The following is a 20,616-nucleotide window of genomic DNA, read 5'->3' on the forward strand; positions in this document are numbered from 1 at the left end:
ATTTAAGCACAAATACTGACACACATAAATGCACAACCTCACACACACTGGGAACCTCATGGAAAACATTAAAAGAACAGTGTGTAGGATTTAGTGGCATCTGTCAGTGAGGTCTGCAGATTGCGAGTTATAACTTCTCCCATGTTCCAAGCGTGATCTCCTGGTTAGAATTCCTTCAGTGGTCATTGTTCAGGAAGTTTAAAGGGCCAGTGTGTAATATTTGGCATGGTTTATTGTCAATCTGAATCTGAATCTGAATCTGAATATTCTACCCATTAATATGTTTATACAAGTGTATAATCGCTATAAAATAAAATTTGTTTGGTTTTCGTAGCCTTATAATTACGCATACATACATACATATATATATATATATATATATATATATATATATATATATATATATATATATATATATATATATATATATAACAAGGGCCTTGCTTTAGAGAGGTTGCCATCTTGCGCCGCCATGTATGTACGGCAGACCGAGTGGACAATCCAGCCAGCCAGAGAACACGTTTCGCATGTATAAATGAACCAACGAAGACAGCGGAAGGAAGGAAGAAAGAGGAGGAAACAGCAGAGAGTGTTAGTAGTTCGTCGATACAGAGTAGTGAAGTTTTTTTAGTTATAAAGTTTGCGAATGGACCACACTTACCATGCAACAGGAAAGAATGAACCCGAACTGTCATCTGTGAGGAAAAGACGACGCAACTTCACTCCTTGTGATGCACTCTCTGCGGCTCTTTCCCTCCTGATGATATATCTCCCCAGAGATGGTAGCAGTAGCACCGAATCCCATTCTGTGCATTCAGCCTCTCTTCTCGCCCGCTCAGCATCAAACACATGGAGTTCCTCATCTGTATGCTCCGGCTCAAACAGGTATGGCTCTGGGTCTGTGTCCACTACAAGAAACTCTTCAAAATCGCGTTCAAAGTCGTCCAGTGCAGCTACTATAGTCCGGAGATATTGCTAGGCTAAATAAACAGCTGAGCTCTGTTTACAGGCTATGCTGTCAGTCAGTGTGCGGGCTGGAGATTGGTGGAGCAGAGAGGGGAGGGGGTCCCCACTCAGTATGGTAAACGAGTATGTGTGTATGAAATGTGTCTGTTATGCTAGAAGAGTCAGAGTTTGGGACGGAGTCTTTTACCCCCTGGAGTGTTACCGGAGTTTCTGGAGTGCTCAAATAAACTGGCCTTTTTCCCAAACACTCCTCTGGTCTCCTGCTCATGAGGGATTCATTACAATATCGTAACATGGTTTAGATTTCTAAATAAATATTCATCTCGTCGCTAGATAGACCTACTCCTGAAAAACTCGTGGCCAAGGCTTTTTGTCCCTACGAGGCCACCATCATTTACCCGACGAGAGGGGTGAGCGAGTGAGCCCTGCAGTCTAGAATTTGACCACTGATGTCACTGTTTTCAACCCATTTTACACACTGGCCCTTTAACCAGGAGCCAAATTATCTACAGAGGTCTCCTCCTCCCCAAAACAAACAGACCATGTGATTAAAACCATTGAACAATGAATAAAGAAGTATCACATTAAAAATCAGTGTTTCTCAAACGGTGTTTGGCTCATCAGTGACGGGCCACTAGCCAAGCACCTGCTACTATATGCTGACCTTTTTTCTTTGATAACTCGATGTGATCTCACCATTTTTTTTTCTGAAGAAACATGGCGGTGCAACATGGTTGACTCTGTGGATAAAAACCCCTCCTTATGTTGACATGGGGCGGCTGTAGCTCAGAGGTAGAATCAGAAGATCATCGGTTCGATCCCCGGCTCCTCCAGCCTGCATGTCGAAGTATCCTTGAGCAAGATACTGAACCCCAAATTGCTCCCAATGATGCTTCCATCGGTGTGTGGTTGTGTTAAGGTGGCATCTTGTATGTTAGCCTCGGCCATCAGTGTATGAATGTGTGTGTGAATGGGTAAATGTGACTCATAGTGTAAAACGCGCTTTGAGTGGACAGATGAGTAGAAAGACGCTATATAAATACTGGTCCATTTACCATATACGGCTCATTCTAAGAGACATGACAATTCTTATTTTCAGAAAACACTTAAGATATTATATTCCATTTCTGCCAATAACCCCCCCTAAATCCTACACATAGGAGAAATTATTGTCCATGCAGAATCTTAGTTTTGCAGCCAGTGAGAAGTACATTCAGCAATTCTCCCTTCTGGCACGAGATTGCAACAGCCAGCACCAGAGGCTGTGGATATAGGGAAAGTCTGCTTGGCAGTGGTGAAGCAACACCACTGCTGTAACAAATATTTAGTCTGACTTGTGCCTGCCGGAGAAGTTTGTAATGTATACACCATTAATATGGTGTTTTGTTACAGAAACACTGCTTAGAACTGGTTTCTACCTTCTGTTGTTAGCATTGGTTTCTCTGGCAGCATCAGCTAACCTAGCTGGCTTGTGTTCAGTATAGGTAGCTGGAACGATATACTGCTCAGCTGTACCAAAACTCCCTCCTGCATGAAAAACCCATTGACCATTATACTGGAGATGTGCAGTCTCGTGTACAGAATGGATTAGAGCTTATACCCACACAAACACATCTCAAAGCCAAAAAAAAACTATTACTTTATTGCTAAATGTGGCTAAGAAAATTGTACAATTGTCACTTTAAGGGTACAAAGGGATTCTGTTTTTGTTTGTTTCTAGACAATCCACAATTGCCCTGCACATTCATTCTCAGCTGCAAACCTAAAAAGGCATGTGACTGCAATAAATCTACTGTATTTGGGCCTTTATATGCTGTTATTCAAGACCAGAAATGTGATCCAGGCCACTACCCGAGGGTTGGGGACTGAGGACGCTGCAGTCTTGGCCCATCACGTTGTTCAGTTGCTTAACAATGTTTATTCTGTTGGGAGGGTTTCCTGAATGCTGGTTAGCCTGAAATTTCTGGAAAACAACAGAGAGCAAAGGAGAGGATCTGCACTGAAACTAAATTTGGAGGGTGCAAGGGTCAGTGTACGTGTGTTATTGTTTAGACAGCATCAGCATGTTTATTATGCATGTCAGTAAGTTGGCTACTGTTCAGATCAAACAGGTTTCAACCAAATTTAAGCCGACTTGTTTAATACTCTCGCATTCAGCATATCCCCCAGACAACAGACAAAGGGTAGCTTTAGACTATAATTAGACCAGTATTAAAGTCTTTCCTTAAGGTAAGTTAAGATTTGAACATGTCTAATTAAACAATCAAAAAATAACATTTCTTAATATGAAACAGGTCTGATCTGTGCAAATGGTGCACATGTGTGCATGAGAGAGATAAAGAACAGAGGGGGAAAATAACAGAAGTCTTTAAATGAGTTATGCAGCTCTAATTTAAATATTGTTGCATGTGTGAGGAGCTGATGTGGGGGGTTGTTGGGTCAATTTCATATGTCATGCTTAATGTCACAGGGCCATCATCTTGCGCTCCCCAGCCTTCAGACTCACTGCTCCCCATCTGCTCAAATACGCCTAAACAGTTACTGGAGCATGACGGATAGAGGAAGATGCCTGAAGGAGGGAGAAGACAATAAAAAAAATAAATAAATAAAAGCCCTCTGACAGGAGCAAGAATCTCAGGTGGAAGCGAACCATCTTGTACAAGGCTCACAAGGCTGATGAGCCTCCCAGTAGTAAAATTCAGACAAAGACAGTCTAAGTCTAAAATTCAAGGTCTACCTGTAGCAACAGATTTCTGTACAGGCTGTATAAAGTATGTCAAAGGGTCAAAGCTGAGCATTAATTCTCATGCATGAGCAAAGCCATAAATGAGAATTTCATGCTCACTAATTGTTTATACAGACAATATGTATCAAACAAGGAAATGTCTCGTATGTGCTAAAATATTGGATCAAACATAATAAAATACATCATCCTTGCAATCATGTGAGTTCAACCCAAGAATATGATAATTACACTAGCAATGTCAGGCTGAATAAGTCCGGCCTTTTGGTTATCACCTCTGATTCACCTGAGGATGGTGTACTAGTATGCTGTGCGAAAGCAATGTCAACTATAATAACGTTAAGAAATTAATTAAGAATTCTGTATGAACTGTCTGATGGCATACTGTGTCATTAACTATTAACACGAAGAGCACATGTTCACTTTTTCTTCCCCCGCTCTTTGGTAGGGCCGTATAATATATATCAATATTATATCAATATCAGGATATGAGACTAGATATCCTCTTAGATTCTGGATATCGTAATATTGAGATTATTGTGTGTTGTCTTTACCTGGTTTTAAAGGCTGCGTTACAGTAAAGTGATGTCATTTTATGAACATTCTAAAGAGTGTTTCAGCTGTTCTATTATTAGCCTTTATTCATTTAATCATTATATCCACATCACTGATAAGTATTAATCAAAAATGTCATTGTGTAAATGTATTGTAAAAACACCAACAGTCAATCCTACAATACAGCCGTAATATCAATATTGAGGTATTTGGTCAGAAATACTCTGATATTTGATTTTCTCCATATTGACTAGCCCTTCCTCTTCAAACATCCATGGCCTTTCCCCGGTCTTGTGCACGGACACGATAGCTCCCTGTTGCTGTTGGCTGGAATAGTATTGTGTGGCTCTGTCTGAGCCACTTTGTTTGTTTCCCATTTACAGAGCCAGGGCTGTGTATGAGCACCGGATTTGCTTTTAGTGCACACACAACAGACTGCTAGTGAACCTTGACAAGATATTCGCTTAATTTGTCAAAAAAGTGTATTGGATTAGAACTGCTGAGTGCACATTTAAGTCCTACTTTGTGTTAATAAAAAAATGTTTGGCTGAAAAGATGAAGTTGCACAGTGGTTGTCAGCATTGTGAACTGCATTATCCAGCAAGGCTCTTCACTCAATGGGCTTCACTGGCTTCTCAGGTAACAACAGCGTGCAGACAGAAAGAGACAGAACCTGTTCTCCGGGCCCTGGGAATGCAGGGGATGACACTGTATCTTCTGAACTGAACAAGATAACTGTGTCCTTCAAAAGACACCCCTTCGTCTATGAGACTCTCATGTCAAAGACAGGAAAAGAGTGCTGGATGAACAGCAGCTGTGGAGAGCTGTGATCACACAGGGCTGTTATAGTGGGAGGAAACCATGTGTCTTAACACTGGTGACTGCAGCTGAATGAGCCGATAGCTTGGCTCTCTTGTTTTCAGAACCCCTCTGTTTGAGGAAGCAAAGTTAATGCCAGCACTCACTGATGTGATTCACACATAATAGCACTTCTTGTACAAGGAAGAGTGCTAAAGAACTAATAAAAGGGAAAAGAGAGGGGTGCTAACAAAACCCAGCCAAGCTCAGTAACAAAATAAACCAAGGGTCAGTTGTTGCCCCAATGCTATCCTTGTAATTCTACATCTTATTGACTGAAGCTAAATACTCAGGTATTGCCAATCAGCTGCCCAAATTACAGTAAACTGGCTATTCTGCAAGGAGATCATTGAGTCAGCCTTATTGTTAACTGACCAAAAACTGTATGAACAATGGTCTGGATGCTGCTGACAATGATAACTTAATGATGCAGAGACCTGCAATCTTCTCTAGTGGAATTAATAAACACATGCCAAACAGACCAGCCATGACAGGTTTGGTATGGATGACACTGTTCTCCATTGTGATATGTTTCCTGTTAGCTTTCAAGGATGTGCAGATGTCCCAACCCCATGTGACAGGACCTGTTAAAAAATAATACCATACAGTCAGAGCTGAGGGCCAGAATGTAATATTTTGAAGGGCAAAAAAACACAGCATCTTCTCAAACTGTTCTACGGAAGCAGATGTTTTAAACTTAATGTCATTTCCATAAAATCTCTACAGGAAAATATCCCACCCAAATGCCAGTGCAAAGATCATGCCATTATTTTTCAGCCTTTTGCTGGATGAACAGAATTTGGATATTTCAGATGTCACCATGTCACCAAGGGTCACCCTGTGTCTCACTGTGACTTCTGAGGCCAAGGGTGAGAGGGTGGATTAAACTGCTGAGTCCCACAGTATCATATAACTCCATCTAATATAACCACAATGGGACAATATCCATCTCGTAAGCAAAGCAGCAACAAAATAAAGGGGGCCTTTCATGCTTTCCTTTTTTTGTCATATAATGTTACAATGTTAGATGTTCATATTCAAGTTTTAAACCAAATGGCCAAAGTTTCAAATAATGAGGTAAACATATGTAAAAGTAATTCCTGTGATCAAAACCTTCAGGCTTCAGATTGCTCTGAAGACTGTTTCCAATGTATTGTTTCTGCTTTAGCTACAAGATCATGTCAGCTTGTGACAGATTTCTTTTTATGGTCATTTGCTCCAGGTACACTATACTGCCAGTGTTTAGATTATATAGCCTACACTGCTTCGTAAAGCTAAATGCTAACTGCTAATGCCAGGGAACATGTAATCTTGGTCGCAGATTTCTTCCTGATTAAGATCATATTCCTGCTAGAGCATGTCAGGTTGTGTTGTTGTGTTATGAAGCTTCTATTGGGGATTTCTCACAGTAGAAAGGACCGCCATTTTTCATTAGTCATTCCACAGCTGCATTGACAGTGCAGTGACATCATGGATGTACAAGGAGAACTGGATAAGTTGGGGCCCTGTTCATTTCTCTGAAAGGTGCTCAGTGGCACGACGCCAACAAATGTTGACTTCTTGGGTATAAAATTACCTAGATGTAACGCATCATGCGACCCATACTGCAAGTGCACTACAAACTTGTGCCGGCCGGCTCAACCCTCCGCCAACCTAAATGGGAATAAAGTGATTTAATTGTACGGCTCTTCTAGACTGTTTAAGTGTTGTCAGACTAAATGTATCAAATCCCAATAGTCCAACGAGTCTTTTTGCAGGGGTTGTGACGCTCAAAAAACTGGATTAACTGGTACACAGACGTCTCTTTTACAACGCAAGTCTTGGAAAAAAAGTATTTTTGGACCCACAGGCATCAAGTGACTGACCTGGAAGTTGTATTTTCACTGTTTGGCCACTACGTAAATTGGCTTCAAAGCCCGGCCCACTTCCTGGAGGCCTGAGAGACAAAGGATCTGCTCCATTTCAGTGCTGCCAAGCTGTTTAAATGGAGTGCCATTTGTCAGCCACTGACAGAAACCACATAACTGCCAGCCTACAAAACAAACAACAACGTTGGTCTATTGGCTTATTTGAGAAATAATTGCCTGCATGGACAGTAATCTTTGTGTTTTATGCGTCATTCGTCAGTTCTCTGTATCATCAATCTACACTGTCGTAATTGTGTTTGTATGAGCCATGTGGTTGTAGTGACGTACACATCGCTCTCGCTGCTGAACTTTAGTGGCACATCAGGCTGATCTGTCAGCCGTGATACCTGTCTAATGGTGTGCAGACTCCACCTACTTAGGGCACAACCAGCTTAGTAATGATGCAGCTCCATAGTGATGCACAAGACTCGGAAATGATGACCAATCAAGGGGCAGACTGAGCTTTTCGGGAAGAGACTTGTAAGAGACAGACGTTAAGAGAGCGCCTCAGACAAAGGATAAATACAGGTGTGCCAGCACAAACAATATGATAAGTTCTGTTTTTATGACTGTTAAAGCCCCCACAAGGAACTTTCATTTTGAGTTGATTTTGGCGACCCTGTGGACAAAAGTGGTAGTGTTTTGCCGGAATGAAGCCTACATTTCCCATGAGCTCTAGCGCGTATTGTTGTAAAGATGCTTACCTGGCTCGCTAATGTGTTTGTTTTGGGGATGAATGAAACAACAAGACGGGAAAACTTTGCCCCCGCTCCTATCAGGGATCCCAGCTCACCTCTGCCACGCCCCAGCTCCACCTCTCCGGCGTAAGCGCCACTGCCGCTGGGGTAAACACAGTGGTCGGCTGGTAAGACTGAAGGCCTGTTTGGCGAGCACTTCCACGGCTTCTTGGACTGAGTATGGAGCGGTGCCTCGCCTCTTTATTTCTCGGCACTCGCTGGACCCTGTCGACGCCTGGCTGGTACGTGTCGTCAGCCCGGATGATGTGCTCCAGCCCCGCGGCCCCTGCTCTCTTCATCCCCGCTGGGTGAATCTGCGCAACCTGCGGCCTCTGTGTGTGGCTCCCCGGACAGCTGACCCGCTGGATCCTGCCAGGATTGGGCTGGTAAATGCTAGATCGCTAGCGAACAAAACGTTTATCCTTAAGGATTTCCTGACTTCCAGAGGATTGGATTTTCTCTGTGTGACTGAGATGTGGCTGACTGTTGGTGAGTCCAGTGCTTTCACAGAACTTTTACCCGATGATTGCTGCTATTTTAACTCCCCGCGGACGTCGGGTTGAGGAGGAGGAATAGCGACTATTTATACATGTAAGCAGCTAGGTAAGATGACGTGTGACGTCTGAGTGCCATAAATCGCTTTGTCCTGGAAGCGACCTGGGACAGACCCGTACACAGTTTCCTAAAGGTATGGATATACACTATATAGAAATAGCTTATCTTCACACTGATGGTCTCATTTGCTGTTGTAGATCACGCACAGACATCAGCAGAAATGAGAGACTTTTGCATATCCAGTTAAAAGTTCCTTGTAGTGGCTTTAAACATGTAAACATGTATTCTGGGTTTCCACTAGAACAAGTATGAACATGAAAATGAGCATAATAGGTCCTCTTTAAGCTTTAACTGAATAATTACTGTCTCCTTCTGTTGCTTGCTATTCTAATGAACTGATGTTAAACTGGGTTTACCCAGCGAGCACTAAGAGAGTATACACAGCAGTGTACACATAGGGTTGTTAGCCAAACGGGTGAAGGTCATCCAGTCAACTGAAGCCTATGGTATATTTACACACTCAAAACCAAACTGACTACTCTGCCTGCAGCTCCCTATTCAAACTTAATCAGCACACAACACATGTGATAATAAGTAGTGACATTTAATGTTCAAAGGTTGTGTCAAACCATATTTAACCCTCTGGCAAAACAATGTATGCCTTTTATACCACCTGAAGCAGAATCATTAATATGCCATGTCATACTCAAAAAGAAGTTTAACCAGGCCTTTGATCAGACATGCGCTCATTTGCATTAGCTCTGGGCTAGCTAACACTGCAGGTGCACTATATTCTTGCCAGAGAGGAGATGAGGAGAGAGAAAAGACTGATATGTTTCTTTGGCAGTGTGCTCAGATCAGACACAGAGGACTCTTTAAGAGCCCAGGCAGAGAGATGCCTAGAGGATGCCAACGCATAGTAGAAGAGATGCGGGGGTGGTAGCTAATGTGGGAGCTGATGGATACACCATAGATGGCACCTTCCTCCCTAAATGGTTGTCAACAAACAAAAAAGAACCAATTTAAAGAGACTGCAAGAGACTAATCATTTGGAAGATAAGAAAGGTGTTTTCTTTTGGGATTTTGTTTTTGTGAATCATTTGGGGATATGTAGGAGGGAGACCCCAAAAGGCACACTGACAGAGGCAGTGCTTTAACTGGTCCCAAAATCATACTTGTCCTCACTACAGGTTTTGGATTTTAATCATATCAATTTTTAGAGAAAGAAAGCTACACAAGCCACATTTTAGCTGCGTACATCCTTTCCTATGTTTTTTTTTAAGTTTTTTCTTTCAATGTTTCCTTAACTTACAAGGAAATACAAGGAACAAAATTATTTCTTAAATGTATGTTGTGGACATTTACATGCTATATTGTATTTCAAATGTGTCTGTCGTCATGTTTTCTTTGGCCACAGAGGAGACAAGAAAGAATGCTATGGAGAAAAACAAACAGGTCAGCTGCAGACAGCTCTTTCTGACTAATGGGTCAAGAGGTTGATATTTGACCATAGTTAAGAGGAGTTCAATCATAAATCTGTTGAAACCAGCTGAGGAGGGCAGGTCTGTCACATGACACAATTTACAGTTACAATAGCAGACTGCATGAGCCTTATTTGAGGCCTTGATAACACCCAGCTGCTTCTAATGCTGTTGAATGTGCTCCAAGCTGTGCCAGTCTAGAGATGTCAATCATAATTCAGCACTCACTGGGCCAAATTGATGTTCCTTATCAGGGGGTCGATTGGAGCCAATTCACTTAGTTTTCTCTATCAGTAATGACAAGACACTCATCTTCCATGGATTGGTTTCGCTTGTAAAGCTTTCAGTTTGCAGCATTGCGCAACTGTGGACGTTATGGACTAACAGCCATGTAAGCCTGCAATGGGCTCACTGATTTCCAGGTGCCATAGCTTGTCAAGAGAAAATATTAATAACAGGCTTGACCATGCAATGCATCATCTCCTCTGAGCAAGGTATTCACAGAGAATGATTAACATACTGCCAGGCATAGAGCAATGAAGCAAAGCATGCAGCTCATTTAATATACAATTCACATAAGGTATGCCAGTCAGTGATAAATAAACCTTATTTAAAATGTCAATAGGCTTGTAATGGCCCTGCAGAAGTAATGTGAAGCTCAGGATAAAATGCTACAGCAGAGCGTCATCATATTGTTTATGATTCAGAACAAACTGCAGCTGCATACAAACAAATCCAAGAAATGTTATCAATATGAAAAGGGGCCTTTTCCCTGCAATCACGACACTTATGATGCATATAATTTCATTATGACGCCAGTGTGCCAAACACTGCATGAATGCCTCTCAACTTGCAGCCTGTCTAGCTGTGTAACAGATTGGGGACTATGGGGTCTACACAGAGCACAGTGTGAAAGAGTCATGGTAGAACTGGCAAAGCCTGACCTTATCCCAGTCTGAGCTCACACATTAGCAAGTGGCTTATCTCGGCAGCTTAGTACTGAAGAGCTGCTAAACTACCAACTTTCACTATTTCTGCTAAGGTAGCACTACAATCCTTATCTTTATCGACACAGAGGTTACCTTTGTTTCCCTGTAGTCAGTCCTTCCGTACTTTGCCTTTCCTCAGCCGGAGGGCAGACAAAAACTGACTGAAGATGGACACCAAACAATTTGGTTTCAATGCACGCAGAGTAGTACTATCTTCCTTGTTCCCTAATTTGTCTTCCCTTCCAGCAAAAGGTAGAAAATGCCACAATTTACCACCATGCAAGCAAGGTCACACGACACTGCAGGTGTGCAACAAACTCCAATTCTAAAATGAGAAGTTATACTATAGTTGAATCTTGAGGCTGTTGTCTTTTCATTTAAAATGCTAAAAGCAAACAGCTGGTAGCCAAAAGAAGGGAAGACCTGAAGCATTTTATTTTTATCAGACAGAGAATGAAAAATATCATCCATAATTAATGTACTGGCAATAATCCCAGTTTCTTAGGAAAACAAAATATCTAACAAAGCAACCAACATTTTACCTACATTATTGACTCTCCACTAACTCCACGTTTTCATCCACTTACAATTAAACCAAAATGTTATAGCAACACTTTCATTTATTAGCTACGAGGGTCATTCAACTTCAGCTGATCCCTCACTGTGCTTTACATGACAAATGTAACTGCTAGAGGGCTTAAAGAAGGGAGCACATTAAGAAAAGACGAGGGCTATACCTGGAAAAAAACAATCAAGTGTATGTAGAGGTATTTATTAATCACAGAGTATTTTACTAAGCTTGCCAACCTAAAATTTGCTCTTCAACAATTCTGTGTAGCAATCTGCTCATACTGTAAGCCAAAGCTAAGTGTTTATTTTCTTTTGGCTTTAAACCTGGAAATCCACATCAGATTAGCGAGAGCTTGGACATTCAGAAAGGCAACATAAAATACTTTGAGATCAAGCCTTGATAACAGGTAACGTCACAGTTAACGGCAGGTCTTGAGTTAGGTTTGGCTATTATAAAAGCAGGACAGGTAAACAGTGTAACTGGACAAACAGGTTTTTTGTGTGCTGTATAAAAATCACACAGATATCATCCACCACAGAACACAGAGAACTGGTGTGTTCCTATCTCTGGCTCTCTGGCAGGCCAGCAGATAAAAGAAAAAGCCTTTTCATTCAACACCATGTGATTTATATCATATCTGAACAAGTGTGGTTTAAGGAAACCCTGAACACAAGTAACAGTAATACCGCAGACTGAAAACAGAAACAGTTTTAGAACATCCTAGAGGTTCATGAAATGCTTTTAGAAGTCATGTGTTGAGACATGTAACCTGAAAAAATAAGTACATCTATCACTAGTTTGTTCTGAACCTCTTCCAGAAACAGTGGCTCGCGATAAATAAAGACAATACTAGGTAAGATTATTAACGCACTTTGTAGCAAAAGTCTAAAAATAGTTAATTATGACTTTTTATATACAAGTACCATGAGGACAGACACAAGACATTAAAATACATTCATGTATATGCCATGCAAGCTCCAGACCATTAGAGTCTGCTCTTTGATGGCATATGAGGACGGTCAATAAATGATTCAGCTGGCCCTCTGATGCTTTGAAAAACAAATACCACAGCAATCCTCACACCACACCAATAATGACATTTCTGCATCATTCGTTAACCAACGAAACCAGTTACTGACCACACTGCAGCATCCACACAACACCACTAACATCCCACCAGACACTAAGAGGTAATATATGTGCAAAAGCTAACTGCTCTGTTTTATCATGCCATACTTTGCAATTCTAATGGGATCGCAGCACAGGACTTATTTAGACTGCCAAATGCTTATCTTGACAGTGGCACCAGTTTAGAGGAAGCTTCACACATGCTACCTTAATAGCAGGAATAACAAAAGAGAGGAGAGGAATTTACGGTATCAATAATAAAATTAATGTTCCCCTTTTATTTTCAACATCTGCAGCTATTTGTCAAACCAGTTCACTGAACAAGTTTTTAAATCTGACTGCAAAACAAGCGCAAAGAAGCTGTCACCTATTACCTCCAGTGACTATACTAGTCTCTGCATGCACCTGTTTCCTGACAAGTGTCTTGTTGTACACAGCAGAGCTGCCTGGTTAGGTAGCTAGCCGCTGTTCTGCTATCTCTATTACCATGATTACCAGGTCTTTTTTTTCTTTTTTAAAAAGCTGAAAGTAAAAAGCACCTGCTCACTCACATCTGTGCAAAAATCTTTTTAATTGGGGAGCTTTCAGTCAGAGAATTTCAAGTTCTTCTTTCTCTACATTTGTATCTTTATGAGGCTAAAATATGTAACTGAGTATATCAGTTACTGATCCTAAATTATTTTGTTAGCATTGAACAACATATTCTATGCATTTTCTATGATGTGCCAATATAAAAGCTTCATGAGTAATTGTGGATGTTGACAAAATATACATTGTTTTGCAGGCAAACCCAGATTCCCTATCTCAAGTAGAGCCTGACTGATACTGCCAGTGTATCACAGCTTGGGACTGGGTGGTATATTTGGAAAGGTAATCTGAATTTAGTTCATTAAAAGTTATTTTTAGCCATCTATAATCTACGCTAAAATCTTGCAACTTTCCGTTTCTCCATAAATTAAAGTTTATGGCAGCTGATTCTGTGGCTCATTCTTCATTTTCTTCTACCAAATCTTCTTCCTAAGCAGCTCTGCAGATTTCAAGCTAAGGGCAACAGCTAAGATGCTAAATGCTAGGAGCATAATGACAAAAGCTGTTATCGTAATAGGAGACACGAGACAAAGATCTGTTAATGGCCGTCTAGTGTCGCCTAACAGCAACGGCAGACAAGCTTGCCTTAACAGCTATTAGAAGTGTCACTAAAGATTTTCTAATTAATGTTTTTTGCACTCTATGAAAGGAAGTCGCAAACTGCTTCAAATGCTGCATGTCTGTCTTATAATCAGGGTTGTTTTATAGTTTGGTCAATGGTGTCATTAAAATTAATTTGTATGGATTATTTTTCTGAGTCTATTTGTGCTCATCACTATCAAAAAGCTTCATTAAGCCTCTATGATTTATGGGCCCTGTGTTTTCATTGTGAAAGAGTACACTGCAAAATTGAAAACTATAATGATAATATAGCGTATTTATTAGAGTACAGAAACCTGTGGATTTTTATCCTTCATCACAGCAGTATACAGACTAAACTTCAGTCATCTTCAGTGTGCGATAGCCTGTGAGGAAATAAGATAAAAAGTCTCAAGTCCCTAAAAAGTTTAAAAGCCATTTGTGATTGCTTACTCTGGTGGTTATAACACTTGGAGAAAAGCCCTCAAGTGTCGAGATCATGCCTACATAGTGTGGGATAAAAGATGGTAAGAGGCTGAAATTATTCACAAGTCTGACCTGAGTGTTATACAAAAAGGAGGGGAATCAGAAGTCGAGTGATCTCAGCCTTTACTTCAGCCACCTTGTTAAGAGCCCTTCCAGTGTTGTGTTCATTGTTTCCTCAAGTGCTTCAACTTGTGATTCCCTCTTATAACCCTCAATCAATCAATGAATCAATTCTATTTGTCACATGTAGTTTACAGTTAATTTCTTCTAAAGGTGAGTGCAGAGGGGAAAAAATGTCACATTTGACTACACACACACACACACACCTACAGTCACAAACACACCTAACTGTTGTCACTATCAACACTTACACAGTCATTTTTGTTCTCATGCAGTTCATCAACAGGCTCAAGCTGAGCTTGTTTATGGCAGCTGAAGGGAACAAAAGGAGACAAACAATACCTTCTGGTGATGTAATTTGTTCTATTCAGATTATGTGATGTAGTTTTTGTTTTTAAACCAGAGAGCCCATGCTGAAGCCCTCATGACAGCAGAGAATACTGAATCACTACTAGCTCCAGCAGCACTGACTGATCTCTGGCTGACCTGCTGCTCTGACCTCTCTGTGGCGAGAGCAAGTGAAAACATTTCCTTCAGCAATCGATGAGTATATTCTCCCCTGACAAACACTCCTATGTACAATCAAAATTAAAGAGAGATCTCCAACATTATTCCAAGAATTTTGACCATCCACTTCAGGCTTATTTTTGGAGGAATTCGGGCAGTTGTATGCAACAACAAATGCAGACTGAGTTGGGATCGAGATTAAGAATGACTTTGAACAGGAAAAGAGTCGTTTGTGCCTCCACTGAGAGAAGCAGTGAATGATCAGGTGGTTTGTTGGGCTCCTGTAATTAACAACCTCAGCCAAATCCAGCCAGGCATGACCAGCAAATTAACATGCAGCAGCTTTCACACTCTATCCCACAGATCTGCTCAGTGAGCAGAAAACCAATACAGGGCCACTCTGAAAATAGCCCAGACCACAGACTGTCCTTTCAACTCCAATACCACTGATACTAAGATGAGTTTCAACAAGCTGGTTTATAACAGATTTCTGGTCTCAGTACTACTACGCCACAAAGTTAATGAGACATACAACATATTTGACTTAAATTCAGTTTAGCCTGAATTTAGAGTGATCCCCAAGATCAACAAGCTGCCAGTAATGCTTAAGTTTTGTATGAATATTGGTGGGACACTTAAACTTTGAATTTCAGAGACATATAATTAAAAGTATCTGCAATTGCAGGGATATGATAGACGTGTTAATGTTACTGAAATACACCATAGCTGCTGACATTTTACAACCATCATATTAGGGTTATGAGGCCTGACAGCCTTAGTTTTCATCTTGGGTTAATGCTACTCTTGTAATATGATATTTGTGTGACTCACAAAAACACAAAATGCTTTTAGCAAATTACATGAAGCCAGCTATATTCTCAAAAGTCCCTGTCCTGTCCACCACAGCACCCCATCTCTCATCACTCCTTCCTGTCCACACAGGAAGCAGCAACACCAAGAGGAAGTCCTTCCTTAGCTGAAAGCACCATGAAATCAGGGAGGTTGGGGGGACATCAACATGCAGGCCCTTGTATCAGCTGCTGGAAAAACAGACCAGCCTTATCTTCAACTGCACGAGGGGAAAGAAAAACACAGAAGACACGCAGAGCTCGGTATTGACCTCCACTTTGGTTGTACTAGCCTTGACATTGAAGGTGTGCAATGATAGCAGAAAGATATAACCATGTTAACTTACAACGGTTTTGCTCAAGCTTCTGGAAACTATGAAGCTGATTCTGGCTGTCACAGTTGTGCCACTGCGCAGAAATCAATAAAGCAGCAAACATACAGCTATGCCTGGTTTGATGCAAGCATGCACCAGTAAAAACAAATGGTTCAAGTCCTAATCATCTCAAAGTCACCTTGTTCTCAGAGTGATGCTTCCTTTCCACTGATGTCCACTGTTGTTGCAGACATACCTTTGCTGTCAAGCTTTGCCAAAAAGTGCCTAATGGTTCATCAAGTAAGGCTGGGCCAAATTAATGTGGTACACAGTAGTTCTCATGTCTTCATAGTAAGCAATCTTATAAGTTTAGGAATCATATTATATCACATATTTTTTTGACTGTAAACCCTGTTATTTTGAATACTTTGATAAATAACAAAAAACATTTCAGTAGAGATAAAGGAGTAATAATTATCAGAATATTAATTTCACCTCTAGGTACTGCATTATAGTGTAAGTACAAATATATGGCAAGCTGTTGAGACAAAATATTAAACTGCAATAACGAGACATTTATCCTTACAAGATATGAACTCTTTGGTTCCAGAGCACAAACCTGAGCACAGGTGACCTACTTTGACTGAAATCCTGGAGAAAAGCAGCACATCACACAACACGTTGCACTTATAATGAATCCATTGCAGTTTTCCTCCATAGCTCGCAATTCCCTCCTGACAACTTTCCTCCTCTTCACACTTCCCAAAGTACCCACTGACCTCGTTTTGCCTCTGATACAATGAGGATAGAGGATGTGTATAAGTACATGCTACAGTCCCCAGTACCATGAAGGGCATCTTGGATGTGACAGAATAGGTCTAATCAGGTATTTGCATACCTAAATTAAAACTGGAATTATCCTACTATAGAGTCTAAAACACCTATCTGTTATTTAAGCTGTTTTTGAGTCATGTGGACTCAAAAAGTTCAGCAAAACACAGTGGACATAAACTATTTAACTTGGGTGTCTTCTGCCTTCTACTTCCAGGTTTTGCAATTTAGCCTCACAGGGGCAAAGTAATCCACTATATGGGCACTCTAGAGCATCAGGATCATTGATCAATGAAAGAAACCATGAAAGTGGATTGGAAATAGGCTCCATTATGTGTAATGCAAAACTCTGATGTGCAGCACAAGTCAGGCTACCACAGGGCAAATTCATCTCTTCATCCTGTCAGATTATGACAGTGAAGGAACAACAGCCACACAACAGTTTTATGGCTGTCATAAATCCTGAACTTCCTGTCCAACTTAGCAAAAGGACTTCAAGTGTACATTTTATATGTTTTTCCAAATCAAATGTCTGTGACAGAGTTACTTACTAGCAGCTCAACCTGGCAACCTGCTAAAGGAAAGCTCTATTCTCACTTCAGGCAAAATATATAAATGCAGACTAATGTTTTTGATGTGTCAAGGCAGAGAGCTGCAATTACCACTTATTTAAAAGCAGCCAGAATGACACGGGACTACATGACAACAAATGTTGTGGTGGTCTGCTCAACGACAGATGCACTGACAAGGCAGCATCAGTTAGCATCGGCTGGCTAACGTTAGTTAGCCGCAAGGGGAGCTAGCACTCATTAGTTAGCATCCATGCCGTATCACTGTGCGACTTGTGCGATATTAGCGCGTGAAAAATAAATTAAAACAGGCGGAGAGTGACAAACACTTCAAACAGCGAAGGTAGTTTATATTGCTAATTTATGCTACCTGTCGGCTAGCGTGCATTAGTCACCGCAGTGACAGCCAGCCAGCTAACCTGACGCCTTGTTTGACGTTAGCAGTCGGCTGATGCCAGCTAGCTAGCTTCGGCTAGCTAAGCCTCGGCGATGCAGCATGAAAAAGCCCAGTGACATTTCACTCACCTAACAGTGACCGGAGGTGTTTGAGCCGGGTCAGTACATCCTTCTTTGGGTCCAGAACTTTCTGTGTAGATTTCTTGACGTCTCCATGCCCCCTTCGAGTGAACATTCCGCTGTAAAATGCAACCGTGGAAGCTGAAATCACCTGTGTTTCACCATACACCAAGGCTCCAGTGTGACTGTCACTTTCCTCACCACCACTCTATGCCTGCTCGGTAAACATTCGACCAACGGCCGCTAGTGTCCTGTTTTTTTTTTTTTTGTGGGTGTGTAAACACGGAAGCGCTGTCTGACAGAGAGGAGTGGTCACTTTATAGGAATACGCCTCCTTGTTTATAACCCTTACACCTTGCCCTTACACTGGGGGTTATTTTTGTTCATTTTTACGTATTATTTCACCTTCCAATATGCATTACATATCATTTCTTCTTCGTCTGAGACCAAGCTTTTGCATTGTGAAAAGAGGGGTTTCGTTTTATCAAGTCCCAAACTACTACCTAACCAAATATAAGCTTGAGTGCACTGTCCTACTGTAAACTTAAAGTCAAAGACTGGCTCCTATCTTCAGTCTATAACAGGCACCTATCGATTCCACTTTCTTTAATACAATAGAGGTTTGATATGTCTATGGGTTTGATAACATGAGGCTGGGGTCTGCTTGTTGTAGTGGCTCCCATGCGCCCCCTGGTGTTTGAAACAGGTAAACACAGTTCAATATATATAAACGCATGGAGAGCAGGAGAAAGAGCAGGACAATTATTTTCATCATTGATAAATGAGCTGATTATATATATATATTTTTAGATTTTTATTAATATAAAATATCAGGAAAAAAGTAAAAATGCCCATCAGAATATCCCAAAGCCCACTATCAGAATTCCCTTTATTGCCCAGGTATGTGTACACACAGAAGGAATTTCACTTGTTTCTTCTTCTTCTTTCATTTCTCTCAATGTACTACCTATAAATAGACATAACTGCGAGGAACAAGGATGACAAGGCTGGACTAATAAAGGTAAAGCAAAGACAGGCTGCTTATGTACTCAAGTATGTGAAACAACAAGTGTTTATGAAAATGATACATATAAATATATATAAAAAGCACCAATGACCATCAATAAAAATAAAATGTCCTTATACAGTTTAAGTGTTGTAAACTATACAATTAGTGCAAAGAAATAAATATCGAGTGGATATACATAGACTGGATGATTATGTACAGTATGTGCATGTTTATCCAGCATGCAGGATTTATACTGAAAGATGATATGTGCAGTGAAATTATGATATTATAATGCATGTTTTAACACACTTTGTTTTGTATATTTTAACATATGCAGCCTGGCATGGACACATTTGGCATGCTTGTTGGATATTGAAAAGAAACTGGATAGCAAATGTTGTGGTTTCAGTGTTTGATATTAATTCCTTGAATTTGTGGACTAGTTTGCACTGAAGCAAAGATGTAAATAGCATTAATGGTGGCTGCATTCCATTTAGGTGTTTCAGTTCTATTGTACTGGTATTGTGCATGTGGCACACGTTGGCTTGAAATGGAACAAACACCCTCATCTGTGCTTCTCCTGCTATGAGAAGAGTAAATGTGTCAGCTGAAAAACAGCCAAAAAAAAGACTGTGACATATTTGTGTTCTATCTCAAACAATATGCTGTGGCACGGATGTGAAGTGATCCCTTTGTTCATGTTTCTCATGCTGCATAAATGCACACAAATGCCTTCACTATATCTTAACTGTAGTTAACTCCAGCGCAGAAACCTGGTTACATCATAATCAAAGCCTGTATTAAAAATACTGTGTCTCCCTACTAGTATTCACAGCTAAATACACCAATTGTTAGAATGCAGGGGAAACCAGGGAACCCAACTTCCAGATGAAAGAGACCTGTATTTTTTGATATTCACACTCTGCTATAGTGACACTCACAAAGAGAAAAAAGGTATCACAGCTTCACTGTTCATTCAAGCTGCTGCCACTTGACACTTTAAACTGGAGGTTTTGATGAATTAATATAAGAATACAAGGGCATTTTTTAATAGCAGAGCTCTCCTGCAGTTGGAGTAAACTTAAGGTTATGCTGGATTGAGCAGAGTTCAGTGTGCTCGTGACTTTAATGGATTTTCAAAAAATAATTTGTTCTACATGATTGTGCAGACAGCAAATTCCATCTTGGAAATGGGGGGAGAAAAAAGTGTTTATGTTCTGAGATGAATCTTAAGTTTGCGGAGAAATTGGATGCATCCGTTAATCAACCCCAACAAACTGACATGCCGTGCAATCTCACACTTTCGCTTGTCTGAACCTATCTGTCTTATTTTGGGAGGCAATTAATTTTGAGGCTAAGCTGGGAAAATTATTTTATTTGCACATTTTAGACACATCTCATTGAAGCCAGAGCTTAGACTGTAGAGCTCAACTTTGTGAATGAGAAATCTTTTCAGACTTAATATTAGATGAAGTCTACTAATAAAAAAAGGACATATATTCATGACTGTGCCACTGTTCCCCCTATCAAATATCACAATAAACACTTTTTTAGACTCAGTATTACAAGGCGAAGTCTACTAATGTAAAATAATAGATATATTTTCTATTTATTGTACTCACAAAAAGACTGTGGGGTTCTGGGGTGACCAAATTCACCAGTAGATGGCGCCTAGATCATTGGCAATTTGATGCAAACATACCAACACAAGCTACACATATCAGTTTGTTTATTTCCATGAATAAAAGGTACACGCATG

At 40.6% G+C, this 20,616-nt stretch overlaps 1 protein-coding gene across 6 annotated transcripts in view; it reads right to left on the reverse strand.

Moving 5' to 3' along the window:
* ralgapa2 (Ral GTPase activating protein catalytic subunit alpha 2) overlaps nt 1-18,103 on the reverse strand; it is a 110,944-nt gene extending 92,841 nt beyond the window's left edge. For 4 of the 6 annotated variants that reach the window (XM_033643562.2, XM_033643560.2, XM_078174987.1 and 1 more), the window contains exon 1: nt 17,858-18,103. In XM_033643562.2, the coding sequence (XP_033499453.2) occupies nt 17,858-17,963 (106 nt within the window). In that variant the 5' untranslated portion in view covers nt 17,964-18,103. The remainder of the gene's footprint in view (nt 1-17,857) is intronic. The other 2 variants (XM_033643559.2, XM_078174986.1) reach the window with 1 other exon arrangement.
* Between the last annotated feature and the right edge of the window lie 2,513 nt (nt 18,104-20,616).

The sequence above is a fragment of the Epinephelus lanceolatus genome, chromosome 15 (genome assembly GCF_041903045.1).
Source record: "Epinephelus lanceolatus isolate andai-2023 chromosome 15, ASM4190304v1, whole genome shotgun sequence".
Lineage (NCBI taxonomy): Eukaryota > Metazoa > Chordata > Actinopteri > Perciformes > Serranidae > Epinephelus > Epinephelus lanceolatus.